The sequence below is a fragment of the Apodemus sylvaticus genome, chromosome 10 (genome assembly GCF_947179515.1).
Source record: "Apodemus sylvaticus chromosome 10, mApoSyl1.1, whole genome shotgun sequence".
Classification (NCBI taxonomy): domain Eukaryota; kingdom Metazoa; phylum Chordata; class Mammalia; order Rodentia; family Muridae; genus Apodemus; species Apodemus sylvaticus.
The window spans coordinates 15,317,102-15,343,077 of NC_067481.1; the positions used below are offsets into that span (position 1 = coordinate 15,317,102).

The 25,976-nt window shown below is 44.7% G+C and overlaps 1 protein-coding gene across 3 annotated transcripts in view; it reads right to left on the reverse strand.

Moving 5' to 3' along the window:
* Nucleotides 1-25,976, reverse strand: part of Helz (helicase with zinc finger) — a 143,307-nt gene that overhangs the window by 33,168 nt on the left and 84,163 nt on the right. For all 3 annotated transcript variants that reach the window (XM_052197429.1, XM_052197428.1, XM_052197427.1), the window contains 6 exons: nt 21,990-22,168; nt 19,342-19,460; nt 18,200-18,345; nt 16,557-16,704; nt 9,178-9,361; nt 6,531-6,759 (listed from right to left, as the gene is read on the reverse strand). In XM_052197429.1, the coding sequence (XP_052053389.1) occupies nt 6,531-6,759; nt 9,178-9,361; nt 16,557-16,704; nt 18,200-18,345; nt 19,342-19,460; nt 21,990-22,168 (1,005 nt within the window). The remainder of the gene's footprint in view (nt 1-6,530; nt 6,760-9,177; nt 9,362-16,556; nt 16,705-18,199; nt 18,346-19,341; nt 19,461-21,989; nt 22,169-25,976) is intronic.

A 25,976-nucleotide genomic window follows, 5' to 3' on the forward strand; every position in this document is an offset into this window, starting at 1 on the left:
GGCAGTGGTGGCGCACGTCTGTGATCCCAGCACTCTGGGAGGCAGAGGCAGGCGGATTTCTGAGTTTGAGGCCAGCCTGGTCTACAGAGTGAGTTCCAGGACAGCCAGGGCTACACAGAGAAACCCTGTCTGGGGGTGAGGGGGTGGGGGTGGGGGGCGGGGCGACAGACCAATACATACATGTTATTAACAAAAAAATCCTTCATCATGTGTCCTTTCAGATGCATACTTATCCTTTCACCTGTGTCTGCTTCAGCAAAACGTTCCTTCACGAGTCTGCCTTAGCCTGTCCCCTGTGTCCACTTCAGGAAAACACTCCTTCACATGTTTGCCCCAGCAAGACACCATCCAACACAAGTGACTCTCCAGGGAACCCTTAGTTTTCCACGTCATACCCCCTCGGATCTTTAAGGCTAATTTTTATCTAAGTACAATGTAGATAGAATCTTTCTCAATAACAAAAGTGTAGATAGCCTAGGAGCATACTATATACAACAAGACCATAAGAAATTGTGGCTCATCAATACTAATACAGAATCATGTATTTATGAACCATGTGATGAGGTTTTCAAAACTGAAAGTAGCTCAATTTACAGAAAATCTGTACTTCTAGTCTTATACGCACATATGCATACTTGTATTATATACTTGTCACATATACACATCTACAAACAGTGACACTCTGCGTAGCAATCAGTCATACCACACTGCATACATAAAGTGATGGTTTCTACCAAACAATGTCATGGCTGTCCTTCCTGGTATGTGTAAATATTTGCTGTGAGAGTCATTTGATGGTAACACACCCAAAACTGCCTTTCTCAGAACTCATCAGTAAATAACAAATGGATTGTATCTATATACTACATAGAGAATTAAAATATATATGCATATTCCTATAAATTATAGATTAGAAAGAACCTTGCATGGGGCTAAGGAGAGAACTTGGTAGGTAAAATGTTTGCTGCATAGCATGAAGACGAGTTCTGAGCTTCAATACCCATACAAAGAAAGGCTAGGACAGAGCCTGTAACCCACGGGGATCTGTGGAGCTGGTGAGCCCCAAGTTTAATGACAGGCACCTATCTCAAGAAAATGAGGTGGGATGGATGTAAGAGCGCTTGACCCAACCTTAGCTTCTTAGCTTCTAACACCCACATGAGACAGCACAAGATTGCAACTCCAGCTCCCGGGACCTGGCTTCTCGCCTCTGTAGGCCACACATACAAACACAGGGATAAGGGGGAAAGTGAGGAAGGTGTTTTGTCATAGATTTCCACAAATATGTATACACGTGCACACGTGCACACACACACACCCCACTCACACACATAAGAACCTAGATATGCTAGATTACATAAAACCAAATCAGAACATAAAATGGAGTCATGAAGTAATTCACATGAGGATTCTGAAAAATAACCAGCTACTCATAAAATTTTCTCTTAGAAATGCTTGTCATAAACACAACTTATAGCATCAACTAAGTGCTAAGAACTAAATAAATTATATAAATATAGAGTTTGAAAAGGTAGGCAAAACAAGCCAAACTCAAAAAAGAATCTAGCTTACAGAGTGAGAGCACGCACGCACTGACAGAGCAAAAGGCCCTGGCCATGACCCTCACTGCTGTGCACAGTGACATCTGTCATGTCTCTCCTTGTACTGGCTTCCTTGTGTACAGCACAGAGTACAGCATTACAACACTCCTTATAACATTTCTCATTAAACTTCTTACTTCTAAACTTTGAGAGAAAAACACAGAGAGAGGAGTCTGACTGAAGAGGCAACAGAGCCTCATGCAGCCTAGATACGCATGTACTATTTCTGACAAAAAGTTTGGGGTGTTTTTTTTGTTTGTTTTAGGGGAGCCCAGTCTATAAAGTGTATGTGGACGCCAGAGGACAATGGTTCCCCTCTAGGTTTATGTGGAAAAGGCCTTTACCTGTCAGCCATCTTGCCTATCCCAAATGGTTTAGTTTTAAAGCTGAAAAGAAATTAGGTTTTCCTCTCCATCAAAGCTCTTACAAGTAAGTGTATTACACTTCTGGCTGTGTGTTTATGAGTGTGTAAGTCTGTATGTGTACATGCACACACATGTGCATATGTGCCACGGCAGAGGACAACCTGGGAGGTCAGCTCTCTCCTTCCTCCATTAGGATAGAGCTCAGGTCGCCAGCCGGCAGCAGGTGCTGTCAGTGACCCGCCTCGCAGCCCCTGAGGTCTCTCCAAGGCCACTCTCATTGGCATCCTGAGGAATTTCTAACAGAAAGTGGAAGATCACATGAGAATTTCAAGTGTGTTCATGGGGATGAGAACTCACGAGTGTGATGATAAAGGCTTCCCAGGCCTGGCGCGCTCCCTAAAGCGGCAAACTCTCACTATGCTGACCACTGTTTTAAAGTAATGTTAACTAGAAAGCCACTGATGTCCATACACTGGAACAGAATTCCACATATCTGAGAAAACATGGTGCTGCTTTTTGTTTTGTGCATGTGAGTGAGTGTTTGTGGGTGGTTGAGCCTGTGTGTGCGGACAGAGGCCAGAGGTCAACTTCAGGGGTCAGCCTTGCTTTGGTTTCATTGGTTTTGTAAACAAGGTTTCTCACCCTCCTAAAGTCAGGCCAGGCTGCCCCACACAAAGATTTTTGGGGAGATAGGGGCGGGATGTCCTCTAAGTTTAGCAGGTAAATTGAGCAGCTCAGCTCCTCGTTCTTCCAGAACAAGCACCGTCCTGACCATTTCTCTAGCTGAACATTGCTTGTGATAACTGAAAAGCATGAGCCAAAGTAAATCTGTCTTAATTTTGTATTAGTTTTGTTTTCATATATATGTACATACATACATACATACACAACACACACAAAATAAGTATTCCTTCACTGTCTTTGGAACATACTGAGTATCATGTTTGGGTCATATTCTATACACTGATTAAATGTTTATATTCACCAAGTTAATCAAATGTGCTAATGATGAAATCCATTCTAAAGAAGAGTTCCTCCAAGGCCGCCTGTTCCTGCCTCTTCTCACTCCCCAACGTCTCACAGTTTTGTCATGCAGTCATTTTTTTCATGAGAAAGGCCTGAGTTTTGAAGTCACTCTGACAACTGTTTTATGAACCACAAAAGGCCTTCAGCAGTTTTACTTAAATTCACTGCGTCAGGCTGCCCATTTACAATGAAAATACACAAGCCGCCCTGGATGGCTTCAGGGCTGTCTGGACAGGGCAATGCATGCACAGCACACAGGCAGCATGCGGCAGGGATGGCAGTCAGGAGCAGCAGCTGCACTAATATTTGCTAGCAGGGGAGGACGAAGTTCATTATATCTTTTTCAGACTAATAGACATATTCTACTCAAAACAATAACAAAACAAGTAAGATTAAGCTGGTGTAATACACAGGAATCACTTCAGGAAACCTGTGACCCCTGAAAATGCCACATACAGTGCACAAGGTAGGGAGGTATTGTGGAAGCCAAACTTCTAAGAATGCACCCATCCATTCTGATTATTGATTTTATCACTATCAACCTGTGAGCTGGAACCATGATTTAAACTATCCAGATGACAGAGGCAATCAACATTCGCATTGTGCAAGCTCTCTCTGGCCTCAATAGTTTATTACTCCCCAGCAAACCCTGCTTAGCACATGAATTAACTGCAGTCCTTTGTAGTTGGATGTAAGAAGCAGTTGGAAGTAAGCCATCATTGGGCCCAGCCTCAAGCTAAACATGAGTCCTGCCCAACTCAACAGCAGGCCACAGGAAGAACCCTTGCTCGCCCTCGGCTGTTCAGTGTGGTCAGTCTGGAGAAAAGGTAATAGCTCCTTCAACATCCAGCTAAATACGTGGAGTTTCTTCCAAGGAGCACTCACAGTAATGTGTCTGCACACAGCCTGTGACCATCCATTCATCTCCCTAGCAGCACAGAGCTGTTTGCATTTTATATTTTCTAATCGTAAACATAAACACGAATGGCAGAACTCCACAGCATTCCAACATTTTATCCAGCACATTTTGGATAGACAGTTGAGCAACTAAAGCAAAATTCTCAGGACAGGAGCAAAGTTGGAGCCTCACTAATGCACTTAGTCCTGACTGGGGAGGTGGCTCAGCAGACAAAAGCACTGCTGTGTCAACATGAGGCTCCCAGTGGGATCCCCGGAGCCCAGGCAGGGTGGAAGGAGAGGCCCAGCTATACAGAGTGGCCTGCAGACATCCAGATACAGGCTGTGGTATTAATACCTGCACGCACGCACGCACGCACGCACGCACGCACGCACGCACGCACGCGCATACACACACACACACACACACACACACACACACAGAGTTGTGTAACCTGGAATGCACTCCTTATTTTGTCATTAGTGATTATAAACAAATGACAATCGGTTTTCAGACATGAAACTAATACCATGTGACCACAGAACTGCTCCTAGTGAGCTATGAAAACTGAGCTTCATTTATTTATTTATGTGTTTGTTTATTTGTTTGTTTGTTTAAGAAAAAGCTCTTTCCCCAAGCTAAGAAGCGGATTCCTGAGTTAGCAGCTTTCCCTTGTATAGGACACCATTAACATGGGGCTGCACAGACAGCTCAGGGAAAGAGTACAGAGCCAGTGTGGGGGCCCAGGCCTCTAATCCCAGGACTGTGGAGTGGGGACAAGAGGACAGAGGAGGAGCTGGGCAGGGACTAAGTCCTCAGCCAGCCAGAAGAGTCAGCTGGTGAACTCCAGGTGGGGCTCGTGAGAGGCCTGCCTTGAAGGTGGAGGGGTGGAGCCCCAGCTCAGGGTTTAGGAACACTTGCTGTGCTCCTAGAGGACCTAAGCTTGGTCCCCAGCATTTTACCAGGTGGTTCCTAGCCACCTCTAAGTCTAGAAACCCGCCCTCATGTGCACATCCCCATACACACACATACACACTCACACAATATGAAATAAAGTTAATTATAAAATAGAGTAGAGAGTGACCCTAACATCAGAAAGTACCACCTGCCTTTAATCCCAACACTAGGGAGGCAGAGACAGGATGATCTCTTTGAATTCAAAGCCAGTCTAGTCTACATAGAAAGTTCTAGGACAGTCAGAACTACATAGAGACCCTGTCTCAAACCAAACGAGCAGAAACCTTAAAAGAAAATGACTACAAAATTATCAAAACTTGGAACTGAGAATTTAATAATTCAGAATATATATGTATAGGAAATCATCTAAAATATAAATTTAATCATAAAATTAAGTTTTTAAGAAATTAAAATAACAACAATGCAAGGGGAGGGGAGAGGCGGCAGACAGTAGACAATGTAAACCTGACTGAAGGCACCTGAGACACACCCTAGCTCAGGCTCTGGCACTAGGTGACCCTCTTCCTAAAGACTTCAGCCACAGGTACCCACAGAGCGCACTCTAGTCAGCCTCCTCTGAGCACAGCCTTTCTAGTCAACACCTAACCTCATCTCTTACTCCTAAGTGTTGATCCTCCCCACTTTTTTTTTCAAAGATTTATTATATGTAAGTACACTGTTGCTGTCTTCAGACACACCCAAAGAGGGCGTCAGATCTCATCACAAATGGCAGTGAGCCACCATGTGGTTGCTGGGAATTGAACTCAGGTTCTCTGGAAGAGCCTTCAGTACTCTTAACCACTGAGCCATCTCTCCAGTTACCCTTCCCCCAACCCCCTTCATTTATTTAGTCAAATCCTACACGATGTTCTAATTCAGTTTCTTGTCAGTCAACTTCCCTGCCCTGTAGGGTGTAACCAACACAGCAACAGAGACGTTTGGACGTTTTGCTCATTGTCCATCTCCAGGTTGGAAGAGAGCTGAGAGAACAGACTCACTTGGGGGCATCTGCAGACCGCTCACAGAGTGAAGCACACTGAGGTCTATCTGCAGACCGCTCACAGAGTGAAGTACACTGAGGTCTATCTGCAGACCGCTCACAGAGTGAAGTACACTGAGGTCTATCTGCAGACCGCTCACAGAGTGAAGCACACTGAGGTCTATCTGCAGACTGCTCACAGAGTGAAGTACACTGAGGTCTATCTGCAGACCGCTCACAGAGTGAAGCACACTGAGGTCTATCTGCAGACCGCTCACAGAGTGAAGCACACTGAGGTCTATCTGCAGACCGCTCACAGAGTGAAGCACACTGAGGTCTATCTGCAGACCGCTCACAGAGTGAAGCACACTGAGGTCTATCTGCAGACCGCTCACAGAGTGAAGCACACTGAGGTCTATCTGCAGACCGCTCACAGAGTGAAGCACACTGAGGTCTATCTGCAGACCGCTCACAGAGTGAAGCACACTGAGGTCTATTTGCAGACTGCTCACTGACTGAAATGAAGCTTGCATGTACCATCAACAGACCTAAATAACATTATCTCTCACTAACACTGGACCTCAGGTAAAAGTAAGCCAGATTTCAATTCACCATGTGGTCGTAACAGACAAACACATGCATAAAGATGTAAATTACTCTGTATTTCCCATTTAGATTCTCTCAGTTCAGTGACACAGACTTACCTACACCTTCCAATAGAGCATAGAGCAACAGGGTCTCCCACCACAGCAACCAAGGACTGTGCTCTGGTGATGGCGGTATTAAGAAGTTTGTAGTTGGAGAGAAAACCATAATCTAAGTCCTCGGTGGAGTCTTCCAGAAGTTGCTCTTTCTTTTTAATTGGCGTCTGCTTGTGCTTGCAAGTGTGGCGTGTACGCACTGTGCTAAGAAACAGAACTCTGAATTGCTTTCCTACAAAGACATTGAAAGAAAGACAGATCATCACTCTGGTATCACTGATACAGTAAATCTTACATCTCTAAAATCATCCTGGCTAAACCACAGGTGCTGGTGAAGACAAGACACCAGAGATCCCAGCCAAATGCACAGCTGTATAAGTGCAGGCATGGCGGCTCTGAAATGGAGGCAGGTCCCCAAAAATGAAACACAGTGACCATCTGATCCAGCAAGCCCACTTCAGACAAATCCCACCAAACTGCAAGCAAGGTCTCCGTGAGGTTGCTGCGCACAGGCCACAGAAGCTTGGATCACAATGCCAAAAAATGTGATCCAGTGAGCACCGTCTCACTGCGTCCGGTGTGATTACACACAAATGACCCAGCTGACACATGTGAACGGCCCTCAGAGGCACTGCATCCAGTGAACAAAGCCTAGTCACAGGAGTCTAGGTAAGTTGAGGAAAAAGCCCTAAACTGGACCCCTGAGATCTCAATGTGTCTGATCCAGCACGCTGGGTAAGAGCTACTCAGGCTGTACTGCCTGCATCTAATTACAGGAGGCCCTGAGAACTGAAACTCCCACAGAGAGAAGGGAGAAAAGACTAGTGTTAGCCAAGGGCAGGAGAGGATGGGAGGTACTGTTTAATGGGCACAGAGTCTCTGGAAAGATGGACAGTTCTTGCGATGGATGCTGAGGAGTATACCACAGGAGGCACTCCTGACCACTGAAGTGCACATAAAATGCTCAGAAATGGTTACATTTTGTTGTGCACATTTTACCATATACATAAAACCAGGTTATTTTATGATTTTGTTTTGCTTTTTAAAATATGCCAACAGTGTTTTACTATACTACGTGATCCAGGATGACCTCAAACCTCCAGTGTTTGGGATTCTCCTGCCTCAGCCTCCTGAATGCTCACATCCCAGGTATGTACCACCATGCCTCACTTAATTTTTCTCCCTGATGATATTGCTGGAACCAATCTGTGAGATTATCTAGGCCAGCGTCCACCCAACACAACGGCCTTCTCCTTGAAGCAGGGCCACTCAGGCCCCTGCCAAGCCGAGCAGACACAGCTGACTTCACAGAGAAGTTTTATGGGGTCTGGCTTCGTAACATTTGTTGCTTATAATAATCTAACATCCCCTCATTCTACTGCAAGGCTCCACGCATTTGGTCTCTAGTGCTCTCTTCTCTATCCCCACATTTTCACCTGCTCCCACCCATGTGGAGGTACAACAGAGCACTGGCTGGCTTACATCTGCTCTTGGAGCAGAGCATTTGTGTCCATTACTAAAATACCCAACTGAGTGAGGCCAGGATGGGGTAGAAGGGAACTTCTTGCTCCCCATGATCCAGACACTGGGTTACTCTTCCTGGTGCACCATGCAGCTAACACTACTAGGCTTTTTCTGGTGTTCACATGATAATACTGCTTCATCTGGTTCTGGAGGCATAGGTATGGGTGAGCTGGTCCCAAGGACACGAGGCCTAGCCAGAGCAGTGCTGGGAAGCTCATCTGGTGGTGCGGATAAGAAAGTGCCAAGACACCAACAGCTCTGCCACCACCCAGGCCCACAACTAGGACTCTGGCGTCCCACCCCAAAATCTATAACATCTATGAATGGTTGGGGAAAGTGAAAGGGTCAGTCCTGCTGTTCCAAAGCTGCAGGGCTCCATGACCCAGGGCAACAACAGGATAAGTGGGAGGAGTCCCAATGAGGATCCATTATCGATGAAGTCACAGAAGCCAGAGACTTTGAACCAGACCAGTGACTCATTGCAATGAACATTTGCAAGTGAAGGCGTGTGGACAGAGGGATGTGGGACACACTGTGACACACTATGGTTTCAGTGAGATGTTTTCTATGCTTTATTCTGTTGTTTGTTTTTTATTTTGGCAAAAGACTACAAGGACAAAGGGCAGATATGAGGGGTGGGGAGATGAGTGGGACTGGGGTACATGATGTGAAACTCACAAAGAATCAATAAAAGATAAAATAATAATAACATGCTTCATATATTTAAAAGGCACAAAGTTTAAAACAACTCATTTCATGAACAGTGAAAACAAGTTTGCAGACACATAGTCACTTAAAAAAGTCTACAGATATACAACAGCATGTATTGCATGCTGTATTGCATTGTCATGTTGTTATGGCTAGGTCATATAGATATTTGTGGAATTATATAACTATGGTGATAAAGTCAATTTGTTAACACTATCTCAATTTGGTTACTGGAACCTTAATAAACATGTAAATTTAATATTAAAGAACTTGTATCATTGCCAGCCCAAAAAGGTATTGATACTTTTATCATACTTAATATTAGATTCTTAAAGACCTATTATTTAAGAAACTGAAAATCCACTGTGACACACCTTGAGACATTTGAACAGCGTGACTCATTCCAATGGACACTGACCTTGGACATTGAGCACCCGCTCCACATTCACATCCGAGAGCCTCTTCTTGCGAAGCTCAGCTCGTATTCTAAACACCTGGTCGGCGTATGGCGTCACCACACCGATGCTGCCGTCATCTAACTTCCCCCAGGCCACCGGCCACTTCCGCCTCAGCTCTTCTACACGCTCCACCACCTCAAATACCTTTAAACAAGCAGGCATGTTAAAATTACCACTGGTGTTTGGGTTAAGAATATGGTGACCGAAACAGAATGATACAGGATCACATTTTAGCAAATGCCATTTAAAAACCAATCTATGAATGGGAGTAGTGCATTCCTGATATGAAGACAACATTGTCCTCACATTTCAAACAGTAAAATCCTGTAATAATGTGACTAATAGAAACACTGAAGCCAAGACAATGTACTGGGCAAGTGGCCACACCTTCCACAGCCTCTATTCTTTTTTTTTAAATTTAATTTAATTAATTAATTAATTAATTAATTATTGGGACAGGGCTTGTTTGTTTGTTTGTTTGTTTGTTTGTTTGTTTATTGGGACAGGGTTTCTCTGTGTAGCCCTGGCTGTCCTGGAACTCATTCTGTAGACCAGGCTGGCCTTGAACTCAGAAATCCGCCTGCCTCTGCCTCCCAGAGTGCTGGGATTACAGGCGTGCACCACCACTGCCCGGCCATAGCCTCTATTCTTAAAGTAAAAAGGACTGGAGTGTCACAGAAAGCAGGATGGGGGGAAGCAACTCCACACCATCTTGGTGGTTTGCAGTCCTCTCTAGAGCGAGCCAAGGAAACTACCCAACCAACCAGAAGGTTCGTACAGCCAGTCAATATACCGGAGTCCCAGGAGGACAAGGCCTGGCTGCTGTCGCCCTGTCCCCTACTGATATAACTAAGTCAACCATCTGACAGCTGCTAGGTGACACAAATCTCTGCAGGGACTAGACAAATTTCAAATAGACTTTTAGGATCTGTTCCTACTTTTGATACAAGTTCTGTCAGGCCATTGCATAAACTTTCTATAGTATGTTAGAAAACAGGTTGTTTAGATCCTGCTTCCTGGGTTACATAGGGTTTTTAATATAAATTGATCTACTTAATGAATTATCAAAAGTTTCAATGTTTGGCACAGGTTAATGAAACATGTTCCTTAACTCCTAAAAGATTCTTACTTAGAAAACAGCCCTGTCTGTCTGTGTATGCATCTATCTATCCACCTATATAACTCTCTACTTACTAGCTATCTATATCTACCTTCTATCTATCTATCTATCTACCTACCTCTCTACCTCTCTCTCTCTCTCTCTCTCTCTCTCTCTCTCTCTCTCTCTCTCTCAAGTTCAATCCTGATACAGAAAGATATAGAAGCATATAGCTAAAGTAGAAAGATTAAATGAACTATAGTATTTACTATTTACTATAATTTCTATTTGAAACCACAGTGCCTACTGCGATAAGGAATAGAAGAAGCATGTCTTTGTCCCTGTGGGTCAAGTGACACACAGGAGACATTCTGATACAAAACCACAGCAGAGTCTCCACTGTGAAGCAACACCCTAACCACTAGCCTATTCCTTCCCTCCATTCATATTCTTACATTTTAGGTAGCATAAAATGGTATCAAAATGAAAACTGCCTCCTGACAGATCTGTTGTAGACCAGTCAAAATCAGCAAAGACACTAGAGACTGATCAAAGACCTTACAAGCAAGGAAGATGCATCTATTTAACAAGATCTGCAGTCTCTCTGTAAGGTTCCAGCGAGCAGCCGGGCGCTCACCCTGGGGACTGCTTCCTGAACTGCTGCAGCAGCCAGGTCCCGTCTCCCTCAGATCCCTGTGATACGGAGCTATTGCAGGTAGTCTTAGCAACTGGCAAACATTGCAGACTCTGTTTTCCACAGTTCACCACTGCAGAAGGCCTGTATTGAGCAGCTGGCAGCAGCTGGGTGGACCCTACACCCTACATCCTATGGCATAGGGGAGATCTGCACAAGACCAAAGGAGAATGGAAGACCTGTGGCAGGCAGGCGGGCGGGCGGGCGGCCACCTGAAGACCCTAGCGTGTGCTGACCAGCTCAGTCGTCATCCGGACCTAGAGCCAGTGCTTCAGGCTGGTCCACCTCCACATCTACTCCGTCTACAAGCTACTAGAGTGTGTGAAGGAGTGGGTGCTACACAACCAGACCCAGGAATACTATCAAGGATAAAAACCTGAAGCATGGCAGTGATCGAAGCTGGCACCTGACAGAGGACCACAGAGCAGCTCTGAGAAGCCTGAGAGACCCATGGATGCTCCCAGAGGAGACAAAGCAGTGGCAGAGGAGTCTGCAGGCTCAGAGTGTCCCCAGAAAACTAGACAAGGGCAGGACCTATGGGAAGATGCTTTTATAAAGTAGACTCAATGAAAGGAAAGATGGCAGAACAGAGCCATGCGCACAGGGGTGGTGCCAAAGGGTGTGGGAGCAAAGTGATATGGGCAGTATACTGCCACCAGAGACCACGTCAATGTTCATAGGCCATGTTGTGATGTGTGCCACCTCCAAGGACCATGTGGATGTCCGTGGTCCGTGCTGCTCTAATGCCATGCTGGGATCCCGGGCCCTGCTGCCCAAGAGGAAGCCAGGTTAATGTCCATGGCCCAAGCTGACACCAAGGGCATGATGGCATCTGTGGTCTGTGCTGTAGCCAGAAACCATGTGGAGGCCCTTGATCTGTGCTGCCACTGGCTATAAAGGGCAAGAAAGCTGCTTTTGCAGTGGTATTGATGACTGCAGACACAGTTGAAAATAAGAGACATATAAGGACTCTGTGACTTCTCTCCTGACCCATCCCACTCCCCCCAAAAAGAAACAGTCTAAACAAGAAGTCATTGAAGAGATGAGGAGAACTCTTTAAACTTGTGATAAGGATGCTGGAGTGTAGCTCTCTCTCCCCGACTGATGGCTTCTGGTGGGAGGGAGCCGAGAATGAGCGCACCCAGGTTGCTTTAATGGCTACCACCGGGAGTTTGACCATGCTCTGGTGAGTATACAGGCAACACAAATTGGACTTGGTGGTTTTATTTCTTTTGTTCTGGGGGCGGGGTGGGGGGGGTGGGGTGGGGGGGTGTACAAGGGTTGGGGGTGGACCTGGGAGGACTGGGAAGTGAATGTGATTGGAGTGCATTATATGAAATTTCCAAATAATCAATAAAAACATTAAGTTTAAAACACACACACACACACACACACACACACACACACACACGGGAAGAACGCAGTCCTTCTCAGGACAGAAACCCTACTCTGTGTCCAGTCAGCAGCCAGTGAGCAATGGCTCAGCAGTTAACAATTCTTTCTAGTCCTCTAGAAGACCTGAGTTTGGTTCTCAGCACGCATGCGGGCGGCTGACAAACACCTGGATGAGACTCCAGACGCAGAGGATCCAAACCCTTCTGTACTCCGCAGGCATTGGTACTCAGATGCACATACCTACACTTTGACACACATTAAAAATAAAATGTAACCAGCCAGTGGCACACACCTTAAATTCCAGCATTCAAGAGACAAAGGCAAGAGGATTTCTTGTTCAGAGTTCAGGGCCAGCCTGGTCTACAGCTATTCCAGGACGCCAGAGCTACACAAAGAAACCTTGTCTTGAAAATGTAGATAGATAGACGGACGGATGGACGGACGGACAGACAACAGCAAAAAGCAAGCCACATAAGCTGGCAACACTCTGCCAAGAAACCCAACTTCAGCTGGATCACAGTTAGAGCAATTTGTGCACCAAAAACTTGAAAGGCACCTGAGATGAAAAAAATACTCCAGCAGCATCCAACAATTTCTGCTGATGGAGGGACTCAGCAAATAAGAATCAGGTCAGGGTATACAACCCAAACTAAGAAAAACTAAAGAAGAAAAGTTACCAAAGGAACATCATTAAGTTCCAACATGTGCCTAATATTAAAGAAGATAAGATGGAGAAAAGAAAAAAAAAACATTAAAAATATTCAAAGTAAATTGGCAGGAAAGCTTCAGGAAAAATTAAAATTATAGTGACCCTAAGAGCCAGCCTCACCGCTTCTGGGGTACAGCCAAGAGAATCAGTCAGCTTGTAAGGATGCCACCACACCTGACTCACCAATGCACTGCTCACAGCAAGCTGTGGGCCAGCCAGCTGCCCATGAGTGGATTGACAAAGTGTAATATAAATATAAGTACACACACACAAAAACTTGGTTTTATTCAGCCAGCAAAAAGGGAAAAAAATATGCTAGGTTTTCTTTTGTGGGGTGATGGGTAGGAAAATGGATGAACTAGAGATCACCATAGTAAATCTGAAATAAACCAACCTCACAAGACACATAGCATATGTTATTGCACATAGCATGTGCAATGTAGGGTGAGAAGAAAGAGAATGGTTATCAGGAATAATAAAGGGGAAGAGAGGAATAAGCACGGCCAAAGTACTTGATATACATGTATGACACTATACATGTATGACACTATACATGTATGACACTGCCATAATGAAACCTGTCACTCTTTACAAGTGATGTACACTAATAAACATGTCCAAGGAGGCATGCGCCTTGCATCCCAGCACTCAGGAGGCAGAGGCAAGTGGATCTCTGTGAGTTCCAGGATAGTCAGGGATACTCAGAGAAACCTGTCTCATATGTGATTTAAAACACACATGAGTATAGTGAGCCCATGCACACAGACATAGCACAGTTGAAAGGCTCAAAGTCAAAGACAAAAGTGAAATCTTACAAACAACCATATTTACCAAGGGACTCTAAGATAAAGACATAACTTCTCATCAGAAAAGAAAAACCAAAAAAAGCAAAAAACCAAAACCAAACAAACAAAAACAGAGGCCAAAAAGAGAAGGGGAATTCAGCATGGTGGGGGAAAAATGACCAAAAATCTTACATCCAGCAAAACTTTCAAAACTGGGGCAAAAGAAAGACATTTCCAGATAAACAACACCTGAGAGAATTCCCTACTAGCAAAATAACTGGCCAGAAATGCTAAAGAACATTCTTCAGTACAAACCCAAATGTCAGCACACAGCAGTGCCCAACCACAGAACGCTGCTGAGAGCAGGACCCTGAGCACCACAAGAGGCAGAGCACAGCTGTTCCTCCTTCCTCCTCCCAACAGATCTAAGAGCAACTGTAGACAATAATGAATGCCAAGCTACAATGTCCGGAAATGCACCATGTGTGGCAGTAAGCACAAAAGAGGCAGGTGCAAAATTATGCCAGGTGGTCACACGAACCCAGGGGAGAGGTGAAGTGACGGCCACACCGGCCGCGGATGTTATACAGGCAGGTATACAACTCGGTGATAGGACACACAGCTAGCATGCTCAACAGCATGATCCCTATACAAAGGGAGTGTTAATGTAACAAGCTCTGGATGTTTGCCCCTTTTCTTCTCTTGGAATGTTTAAAATAGAAATACACATACACAATTTAACAATTTATTAAACATTGACACAATATGTATGAAAATAAAAGCTGAAGGGGGGGGGGTGTAGAGCTATGTAGGGGTTTCTCCAAATCACTGAAATTTAGTTACATATATCTGAAATAGATTCTGATTAGATATAATATCCTAGAGACAACATTAAACAACTAAATATATAATGCATGTATGTCTGCTTATACATGTACTTACATAGTTTAAATGAAATTTTCCCATCTGGGCTGATAACAATCCCCACCATAGACTATCCAACAAGATACCAACCAGCACCATCAACAAGAAATCCTCTTTTGAGTTACCAGTCAAGGTTGTCTAAAAGACTCCCAATATAATATATAGGTTACAGCTGTTACCCAGAAGTGGAAGATAAATCCCTATTGCTGAAGACACCATACACTTTGGACACAGGACCCAGCTGGATCAGAGCTGACACCTCCTCCCTGAGGTCTAGCTTTCATGGTACAAGAAGGCACCATGCAATCTCCCAAAGGAGAAGAACCAGTGGTCCCATCCAGTTATGAACCATAATGGCCAGCATGACATGATACACAGTACATGGGTACAAGACTGGCACACATGCCTTAGCAGTAACTACAGCTCTAGAGTCAGACTTAAGACCCATCCAACAAGAGGAAAGTCATTCCTAGTAATTAATGGAAACCTAGACACCTACCCAGGACTAGGAAAGTCATGGACCTTGGAGGAGAAACTACAACCAACACTTTACTAATGCAGCATAATCAAGCATAGCTATATTCTAAAATCCACCCTTAGATCCAGATAGAAGTGCGACTCTCACTCTTCAATCAAGGAAACTTCTCACCATTACCAAAACAAACAAACAAACAAACAAACAAACAAACTCACAGTTGATCACAACGCAGAGTTGTAAAACCCAGTTCCAACTGATACTTATCCACAACACAACTCCTGCAGCTAAGGTTCAGGAGTGGAAAGATTGTAAGAGCCAGAAAATAGAAAGTTTACTGAGATTCTGTCTCCTAAAAACATCCAAGAAGCTAGCCCATAAAGTATCAGCAAACATGACTGCCTAAACGTGACCTGAAGATAATACCAACAGACATGCTGACAAGGGGGAGCTCACTGGGCCTCAACCCCAGACCAAGAATTATAGACAACTGCTGAGAGCAAAGGCCACCGTCAGCCTTGCAGTATTTAAGGAAAAGTTGACCTGCTCTAAAATTAAGTGGTGCAGACCAATGAAAATGTCAGGCTCCCTGGCTTGGCCAGGGTTTGAGCAAGTGGCCCTGACTGACATTCTAACCGTAACCCTCTGATCAATTTGTAAAGGGATACAGGAGTTGTTATGTAACAAAAGCCATCTCTGTAAACACAGCAAGTAGAGATTAGAAACTCAGTCCCTAAAGACAGCCGTACACTTCCTCCACCTTCCTTCCTAAAGCCCTGGGACAGTCAGCTCCTAACCCCAAGATTCCTGGGATGCTTTCCCGTGAGTGACACTTCAGGACACCCACATTCTCTCTGGAGACCAGAAACCAGAGGAGAAAGCTAGGGAAGCTCAAATGAGGCCGTGAGGTCAATGCTGGCAACCGTGTGGTCCCTCTGAAGCACACAACTCTGTGATTCAACACTTCCTCATTAAAAATGATGTCTCCTTTGAGCCTGAGCAAGAAATTTAATCAGTCTGCTCTAGACTTAAGCCAATAATGCTCTATGAGAGAATACACTGGCTTTTCTCAACGGTTGCATTTTGTTTTAACATTACTACATAAAGAAAACCATTTTTTTTTGCTTCTTGTAGATTCATATTAATAAAGTTTTTCTTTAATTTTCCTGTAAAAGAAACCAACAAACTCTAAGCCATCAACCCTGAATCCAAAACGGATGCTCAGCAGGATCAGAGCAGACCCCATTAGGTCAGGCACCTCGGCATTGTTGTAGAACGCCGTGCTGTTCTTCTCCTGGACGTCCTCCCCCCGAGCTGTAAAGAACGTGAGTGGATAGAAGTCCTTGTGCGCTGGCTGCTTCCCACTGGCCATCAGCTTCCCCTCATAGAAAAGCTCCGAGGTGTAGCTGCAGAGGAAGAGCAGAGGGCGGTCAGGCAAATCTGTTTCACCTACTAAGCTCCATCCAACTCTAATGCGAATTTATGCCCACAATTAATTTTTGTCCAAACACTGAATACTTGTGACAATGATGATTTCCTAAGAGCACTGACAGTGATAACAGAGAAGGCCCCTATGACACCATTGTTAAATGCATTGATTTTGTAAGAAACGAAGCTAGAATACAAAGGCAATGCGGAGCGTCCATGACCAGCTGCGCACTCTGCTCTATGAGGAACCCTAAGCTGCTTGCTCTTGGCTACCACATGATCCCACTCACGCGGTTCATACCCCTCCATGTGTCACCTAACAACTCTCTGGTCAACAACGGCCCCCGAGGCCTACCCTGGAGCTGAAAGACTCCTAGCCCAGCCAGCACACCACACCAAGAGACCCGTGTGTCCGCGGTGATGCTGGAGCAAACAAACCCACAAAGGACAGGAATGCACAGCATGTCCTACTCCAAATGACTGCACAATCGCTCTGTGTTCTTACTCTATCTTTTATTCCAGAGTGTATCCTCCTGCCTGTAAAAACACCCGTCAAGGGCTCTGTCACACCACAGGGCAGCCTCAGACGCCTCATGTTTCTTTTTCCATGAGACCAAGTTAGAAGACTGATGACACTATTTACATTTGTGAAATGCACTCTATGACGGTCACACAACGCCAAAATTTAGTGACAGTCTTCAGACTGCATCCTAGACATAAGGGATGTGTGACTATGCATGCAAACACATGCACAAAAACACATGTTATCGGATACAACACACCAACTGCAGTCTCCAACCTTGCCAAAAACCATGCTGTCTAGTCCTGAACCCATCACTGGCTACAAATGGCAGACAACCACGGAAGGGCAATGTCACTCAGAAGATGACAGAACACAATCTGTGTGTGCAACTGCTTCCAGGGAGAGCTGAAATGGCCTCCACAGGCACGACACACCCACCCGACATTCCTAACTGCAGGACGCTTTTACAGAGTTTGTTTCTGGCAATGCTCTGCACCTTTAGCTGGTGCTGCTCTCAGGACGCCGGCCACCCAGCTGTCCTGGAGATGTGACTTTCACACAGGTACTGTAGGGAAGAGGACTCTTTAAAAGTCACCGTGAGAATTTTTTCCCTTACATTGCCTTTTCTTTCTCTTAGAACAGATAACAGAGGTATGCCATTTTTCATACAGATTACATATTAATTCATAGCAAAATTTATCTATATAAAAATTCATAGAAGAAATGTTTCAGGCTCAATAAAGCCTGCAGTTTTAGTACTCAAACTGCCTTATTTCTTATGAAGAATCACAACTCTGGGTTTTCAGGTATTCTTTTAAAAACAAGAAGCTAGGCAAAGTCTGAAATACCCAAGAGACCACAAATAAATCACCTGTGCCTGGCCAAGTGCTTGCAGGGCCCCTCCCACAGCCCACAGGAAGTGTGAGTCAGAGGGGACATCTCACACCTACTTGATGATAGCTTCATGGGAGCGATAGTTCTCACAGAGGAGGATCCGGCATGGGAATTCTGCAGGATAATGCTCGTAGAGTCGGTCAAGTAATGAAACATGAAGGTTTCTCTCCCTGGCAAACTCGCTGTAAACAAAAGGACTGAGCTGTAACAGACAAACATACAAAGAAAATTTAACCAGATTATATAAATAGTATTTTTGAATCTACTTATACACTAAAACTTATGTATTTAACATGCTAAATGCAGGAGCAAGCCAAAAAATAAAACCAAAAACCATGGTCTACAAACCATTTTACTACTCCATGGAACTAGACTAGAACTCGGCTTCTCAGTGCAGCGCAGCAATAGCAGCTACAGTTACACAGAGTCCCTCCCACATAATGACTTACTAATTTATAAGAGCATAAATCGTTACTTCACCAAAACCAATCAACTGCTTTAAGCTAGCACTAAACTCGTCAGTGACTACAAACAGCCGGCAGCCCCTGAAAGAGAGGATGGCTGAACACGACCTCACAACTGCTTCCAGAACAGTCTGAAAATGTTTTCCTCGGGCAGGACAAAAAAACAACATTACTAATTTATATGAAGCTATTACAGTAAACTGGTGAGATGGTTCAGTGGGTAAAGGCGCTTGCCGTCAAACGTGATGACCTGAGTTTGATCCTGCGAATCTACGAGGTAGGAGAGATCCTCTGCAAGTGATTCTCTGACCTGTGCATGTACCATGCATGTGTGGGCACATACTCACTAGGTAAATAACACTTTTAAAGAATTTGCTTAAAAAATAAAATAATAAATTCAGATCAGATGTAATGGCACACACCTGTAATCACATAACTTAAAAAGAAGCCATGCTTTGAAGCCAGCCTGAGCTATACAGTAAAACTTTGTCTCAATAAATAAGTAAATGTCCTGATAGATGGATAGAGACTATAACAAACAGGTATTAATATTAATAATCAACAAGGCTTTCTTCCACAATAAAACCTACTATTCCTCATGTTAACCATAAAAATTAACTCTAAAGGTGCTGGAGTAAAGGCTAGGAAGCTGAGAGCACTCACAGATATTACAACCAGTGTTTTAGAAAATAGAATATTAAACACCAAACTATAACTCACAAGATGGCACCTACCTGCATATGATCACCAGCCAAAACAATCCGTGTGTTTTTAGTGGCTAAGGCTAGAGGCATAATGGTCTCACACTCCATGGCCTGGGCAGCTTCATCTAACAGAACGTGCGTGAAGAAGCCTGGAAGGCACAACACAGGCAAACACTGTCCCGGAGCCACTGCCTGGCCTGGCTCTGCTGGCACAGTTTGTTCCGTGAACCCAAGCCACACATAAGCCAAGGCCAACCTCAGTCTAGACAATCAGCTTAAAACAGGACGTTTCTAAAAGACCAGGGGCTGCGGAGATGACATGGGTTAGAAGCCAGGGCACTGCTCTTTGTAGTAGAGGACCTGAGTTTGTTCCCCAGCATCTGTGGTGGATAGTGCACAACCACTTGTAACTCCAGGGATGTGACAACTTCTGGACACTGTGGGCAACTTCACTTACACATCTGTTTGCATGTGTACACACATACATGTACACACACACACACACACACACACAAGCATATATGAAAAATAAATGTTTTTAATATTTTAAAAGGTTAAAAAGAATAACTATTTTCTTTTGTTAACATTTTCTCAGAAACTGCATTAATCATAAAACTGTTGCCTACTACTTAAGTAGGCACCTATTCTAAAGGTGCCTGCTCGCCTTTCATCCCCGCACTTCAGAGGCAGAGGCAGGCAGAGCTGAGTTCGAGATCAGCCTGGTTTACAGAAAACTTCGGGAACAGTCAGGGCTACATAGAGAAACCTTGTCTCGAAGAAACAAAAAAGAAGAGAGTAAAGAAGAGAAAGCAAATGGAAGGAAAGAAAAGGCAATTAATTAATTAATTAAAGTGACTTAGTTTGAGTCTTAGTTCTGTTAACTGTAAGATAATCACCACAGGGTTGGAGTGAGAATGGACTGGAATAAAATGGACCAGCAGCTGGAGACCCCATGACCACAGCTCCACCCCGGCCTTCCCACCCACTCCCGTCACCATGCAACGCTGCAGCAGCTGACTGTCTGCACAGCATCTAGTCAGCATTCCCCAGCTGACCATCAAAGAGCCCCATTTTCAACGCTGCTGCCCCTGTGTCCTGACCTCTGAGACACACTTAGATTGCCTCATGGCCAACCAAGAGCTATAGGCAGGATGAGGAAGGCTCATCCTATGAGGCCTTCCTTTGTATCCAGGCACCTCCCCTCTCAATTCCAAAGCCTTTTGACCATTAAACCTAGCCTCAATCAGGAAAAGAAAAAGTTGACTCCAATACCTTCATTAATTAAGATAAATGTAACCTTTTATCTTACAGTTCTTAAACTGGGGGTTGGGGTGAGGGTTGGGGGTAGGGGTGAGGGCTGTTATCCGGGTGTCTATACTCTGGGCCAGGTGCCAGGAATACAGGTGAAGGGAGCAGCCTGTACCTTCCAGGGACTCAGACATTCAGTAGAACGCATCAGTGGCTTTACAGGCAATTCCAACAGGAGATGGGAAAGCGATGTGCAGTTAACAGTTACAGAGAGAACAGGGACAGCCCTGCTGAAGAATCTGCTACCTGCTAAAGAGACTCAACCGTCTTCTCGTGCTCCAGTTCTACCAGCTTAGATCTGTGTGCCCATCTAAATCAGACTGAGCTGGGCATGCTGGAACACACTGGTAAGCCTAGCACTCAGAAGGCTGAGACACAAGAATGTGAGTTTAAGGCCACCTGGGCTATATATATCAAGCTCAATGCAAGCATGAGTTACAAAGTAAGACCGTCTCGAAAACCCAAAAATAAAAAGTTTAACTAAGCGAAGAGTGATCTGTACACAGTCCTAGCATGCAAGCAAAATAAGCTCAGGGGCTAGAGAGCCGGCTAAAGAGTGACGGGTGCTTTCTGCACGGTGATGAGAAAGCCGGTTAAGGAGTGACGGGTGCTTACTGTGTCCCAGAGTTCTGCTCCAGCACCCACACAATAAGCGGGGCATCCTGCCTATACCTGTAGGCAGAGCTCCAAAGACAACACACATACACACACACACACACACACAGGGAGATCACTCAGGCTCAATGGCTTCCAGTCTAGCCAAGAAGACATGACCTCAGATATGCAGAAGACTGCCTCAAAGACAGAAGAGACACCTGAAGGGCTCTCTGGCTTCCACAGGCACACACAGTCACCTGTGCATGGAGACACATTCACAGACACGGGCATACATGTGCACTCACACACATACTCACTTGAGTAGGCAGGTAGACCCACTCTAGCTCTCCTGTACATGCAGACACACAGACACACACAGTCACACAAATAAATCCTTAAAAATAAGAAACCTTAATCAAGTGCTATGATTGCTATTTCTACATTACATGATGCAAAAGCAACTTCGCAAAAACCTCAACAACACACACACACACACACAACTGTCCTAATCTGAACTGATCACTAGTGAACAGATACCAACTCTAGACAACAGGTGAAATGGCAAATGTTTTTCAGTCAAGAGCCAAAGAGCTTCTGTCCCTGCAGAAGATCATACGCCATAGCTTTGCGTCATAAAAACAGCTGCAGACAAGAAACAACAGGCAGCTGCATTCTGGTGAAAGAGACACCTGGCCAGATGTGGCCCAAGGAACTTGTCACTGGGACGCAACCTCTAACCATGGGGGCCAGCCACCTGTGGCAAGTGGGCATACCAGGTTCAAGGTCCAGCTGGCAGAGGTACTGGGAAGTGTTGAGTGTGACCACCACCACGCGGTGTTTAAGAATATCTTCCTTCCGGGGCATCTGAAAGGTGGAGTGTGTGCTTGAGATCAAACAGTACTGATGCACCACTGGGTGCACAGTCTTCACCCAGCGATTTCGGAAATACACCCTACGAGAGAAGACGGCACCTCCTGTTAGAATGTTCATAGTAGCTGATTATTAAAACATGCACTGTCATTTAAGAGCACAGTGCCAAAAAATAACAAATAAATCTCATGATCATTCAAACCCTATAGAGTTTAAATTTTATAGTATAAAGCTGCCACTATATGACTACTATACACCCATGATGACCTTCCCTATCAAATACTTTTAAAAGATTTCAACATAAAGAATAGGTGCCACCACAAAATATATACCTAACTTTTTAAGTACTCAGATTAATCTTGCAACAGAATAAGTACACAAATATATGTTTTATGAGTAATGGTTTTAAATTAAGTTTGAAGTCTTCCATTCTTAAATTACCTTTTTCAATTATAGTCTTACTATAATGTAATTGTCTCAGATTTTAATTATTTATGCTAATACAAACCATGGAATTGTATGCTTAGGACATTTTTACTTTAGAACAATTTGTAATAATTTTATTTCAGAAAAGTCCTTAAAATTATTATTTAAAAGGCCTCTGCCTTAGCTTATGGAATCTGAAGATAAATTCTTGAATAATCAAAAAACTCTTAATGTAAATCATAAGACAAATCATCATCTTTTCAAGTAACTGTAGTATAAAATATGAACAGGCCTCTGATGTACAGCTATGACCTACGTGTGTATCCAGCCTCCACCTCCCGCCCTGCCTTCCCCCCCACTACCACCACCACCACCACCATCACCCCCTGCCGCGCCCACGTGACAAGGACCTTCTCGCTGCTGACTTTGCTACAGCACACAGGCAGAGTGCACAGGGCTCTGGAGCAACCACAGCCGCTCTGGCTTTACTCTGGGTTTGATAAAAAGCCCTCAACTGGACAGCGCCTCATGTGGCTAAATTCTCTGATCTCTGGGCAGAATTTACTTAGGCAGAGTTTAAGGGCGGCATATTTAACGAACAGATGGGGGTAGGGTTTCCAGGGTGTCTGGCTTCTGTGATATAAAAAGCTACTCCTGTGGCCAACTTCAATGCATCTGCACAGTGTCAATAGACATGAGCATGGAAAGACGAGCTCATGATGGACCCTCACAAACTCATACATGGGGATTCTAACCGAGTGAGGGAGCTGGAGGTGAACAGGGAACAGAAGCAGCAGGGAGCCCAGTCAGGTTAGTGCCGGGGTACAGACAGAAGAGCCTGGTGGCTTGGGCAACAGCAGAAATATCAAATTGGATTCACTAGGTAGATTAACACAATGCCAGCAGAATTCGTAAATGAACTAGTGATAAAAATTAAGGCAATGGATGATTCCATTTTGTTTTTGAAACAGAGTCTGAGCCAGGCTGGCCTCAACCTCACTGCACAGTGGCTGGAGAACGATCTGCCCTACTGGCCAACCTGTCATCCCTCCTGAGCACTGGATTACAGCAGGTGGCCCACCTGTCACTCCCTCCTGAGCACTGGATTACAGCAGGTGGCCCACCTGTCACTCCCTCCTGAGCACTGGATTACAGCAGGTGGCCCACCTGTCACTCCCTCCTGAGCACTGGATTACAGCAGGTGGCCCACCTGTCACTCCCTCCTGAGCACTGGATTACAGCAGGTGGCCCACCTGTCACTCCCTCCTGAGCACTGGATTACAGCAGGTGGCCCACCTGTCACTCCCTCCTGAGCACTGGATTACAGCAGGTGGCCCACCTGTCACTCCCTCCTGAGCACTGGATTACAGCAGGTGGCCCACCTGTCACTCCCTCCTGAGCACTGGATTACAGCAGGTGGCCCACCTGTCACTCCCTCCTGAGCACTGGATTACAGCAGGTGGCCCACCTGTCACTCCCTCCTGAGCACTGGATTACAGCAGGTGGCCCACCTGTCACTCCCTCCTGAGCACTGGATTACAGCAGATGGCCCACCTGTCACTCCCTCCTGAGCACTGGATTACAGCAGGTGGCCCACCTGTCACTCCCTCCTGAGCACTGGATTACAGCAGGTGGCCCACCTGTCACTCCCTCCTGAGCACTGGATTACAGCCACCTGCCTCTAGCTTTGGAAACTGCATGAATGGCAGTAGTGTTTACAAAAGTGAAGAAAGAAAGAAAACAAATGTAGCAGTTTTCAAATCAAAGTATTAACAGTGGCAAATGATGCTTCTAAGTTCATTATCTAAAATATACAACTGAAAATATAAATGTAACTCAGGAGTAAAGCTTATAATATGCTCAAAGTCCTGGGTTACCAGCACCATGGGGGGGAAAAGTCATACATAAATATACATGTGACAGCATATTTACATATTTCCTAGAAACAAAACAATCCACATATTCCATATGGCTTAAATTAATCCTTAAAACAGGAGATGGTCTAGTATATATAATTTTAATTCACTAGGATCTTGCACATGTAATAAATTCATACACAATAAGCAACTGCAAATGCTACTTAGAACAGGAATTGTTAAGAACTGATGATTTTTTTTTTTAAAGAAAATCTGTTTCTTTAAAGACTTCCCAAACGGCAGCTGCTGTCCCTCACGGAGCAGCGCGCTTCCTCTGGATGACCAGCCCCACTGCCCTGTGGTCAGAACCTGACCCTCAGAGCCACCAGCAAAAAGGAAACTGCTTCCTCATACTTCTTCTCCTTGCTTTTTCCTTTTCATTTGTTTGTCTTATAACTTTGAGACAAACGTTCACATGTAGCTCATGCTGACCCCTCACGCAGACAAGGCTGGCCTCAATCTGCAATGGTTCTCCAGCCCCGCCTCACAATACACATCACAGCCACCTGTGCCCCCATCTAGCTTTTTATGTGCCTTAAAAAAAAAAAAAAAAACAAAAAAAAAAAAACAAAAAAAACCCTCAATTCTATTTCGTTTTCTTTGTGCATGTGGAGTCAAGGGAGGTTTGCATTTATGTGTAGTATAGGAACAGGTGTACAAATCTCCCAATTCTAAACAAAATAAAAACTGAAACTCAAACCTAAAATGTCTAAAAACTTCATATATTTTAGGTTCAGCTCAATTGCATGCCTTCTACCTCTAAGATACGTGCTTACCCACATTCACTACTGTATTTACTCAGTGCCTATTCCAACTGTCTCCCAGGGCCACATCTACACCAAAGTGCAGAGAAGAAGCCAGTCTGTGGTCAGCCTTGCTTCCTAGCAACAGGCTTTCTTCTCAGTCATCTGTGGACATCTGGTGCCCTCTTGTGTTCCGTCTCTTGCATCCCGGAACAATTCCAGTAAAGCTGATTTCTTGCCTGGCTAGGGATGCAGCGAGCCCTTGCTTAGCACAGACAGGCTGCGAGGTTCCTTCCAAACCCCTCAGACAAAGTTGATCTTCCAGAGCGGCGACTCATTCTTGTCCCCTCTGTCTCTTAAATCTCTTGCAGTTCTTACTAAGCAGGAAAACTATCAGTTAATCTGAGCAAATGTTAAAATGAAGCCTAAAAAATTGAAAACTACTGCCTGGCCTCTGCTGCCACACAGCCCCATTGTTCCCAGGGAGAAAAGCCACAGTGAACGTGCAGGGCTGCATAAAGCAACCACTCTGGGAGCTAGGCATTTCCCTATTTTATTCTGTAGTAAAACTACATGAAATAAACTGAATCTTGCATTTGAAAATAAATTAGTTTTCTACCTTGGACTCAACAACTCTTAGAGTCAAGAAAAAATGAAATCTCTGCTACGGGCAGGGCAGGTTTCTGCGTTTGGGCCACTCTGACTATACTCTATTGGAAAATCAGTTGTTATCATTACACATATGGAGATGCATCATGGTGGATTGATTATAAAAGCCCAAAATAATTCCACATGGAAAGACTGT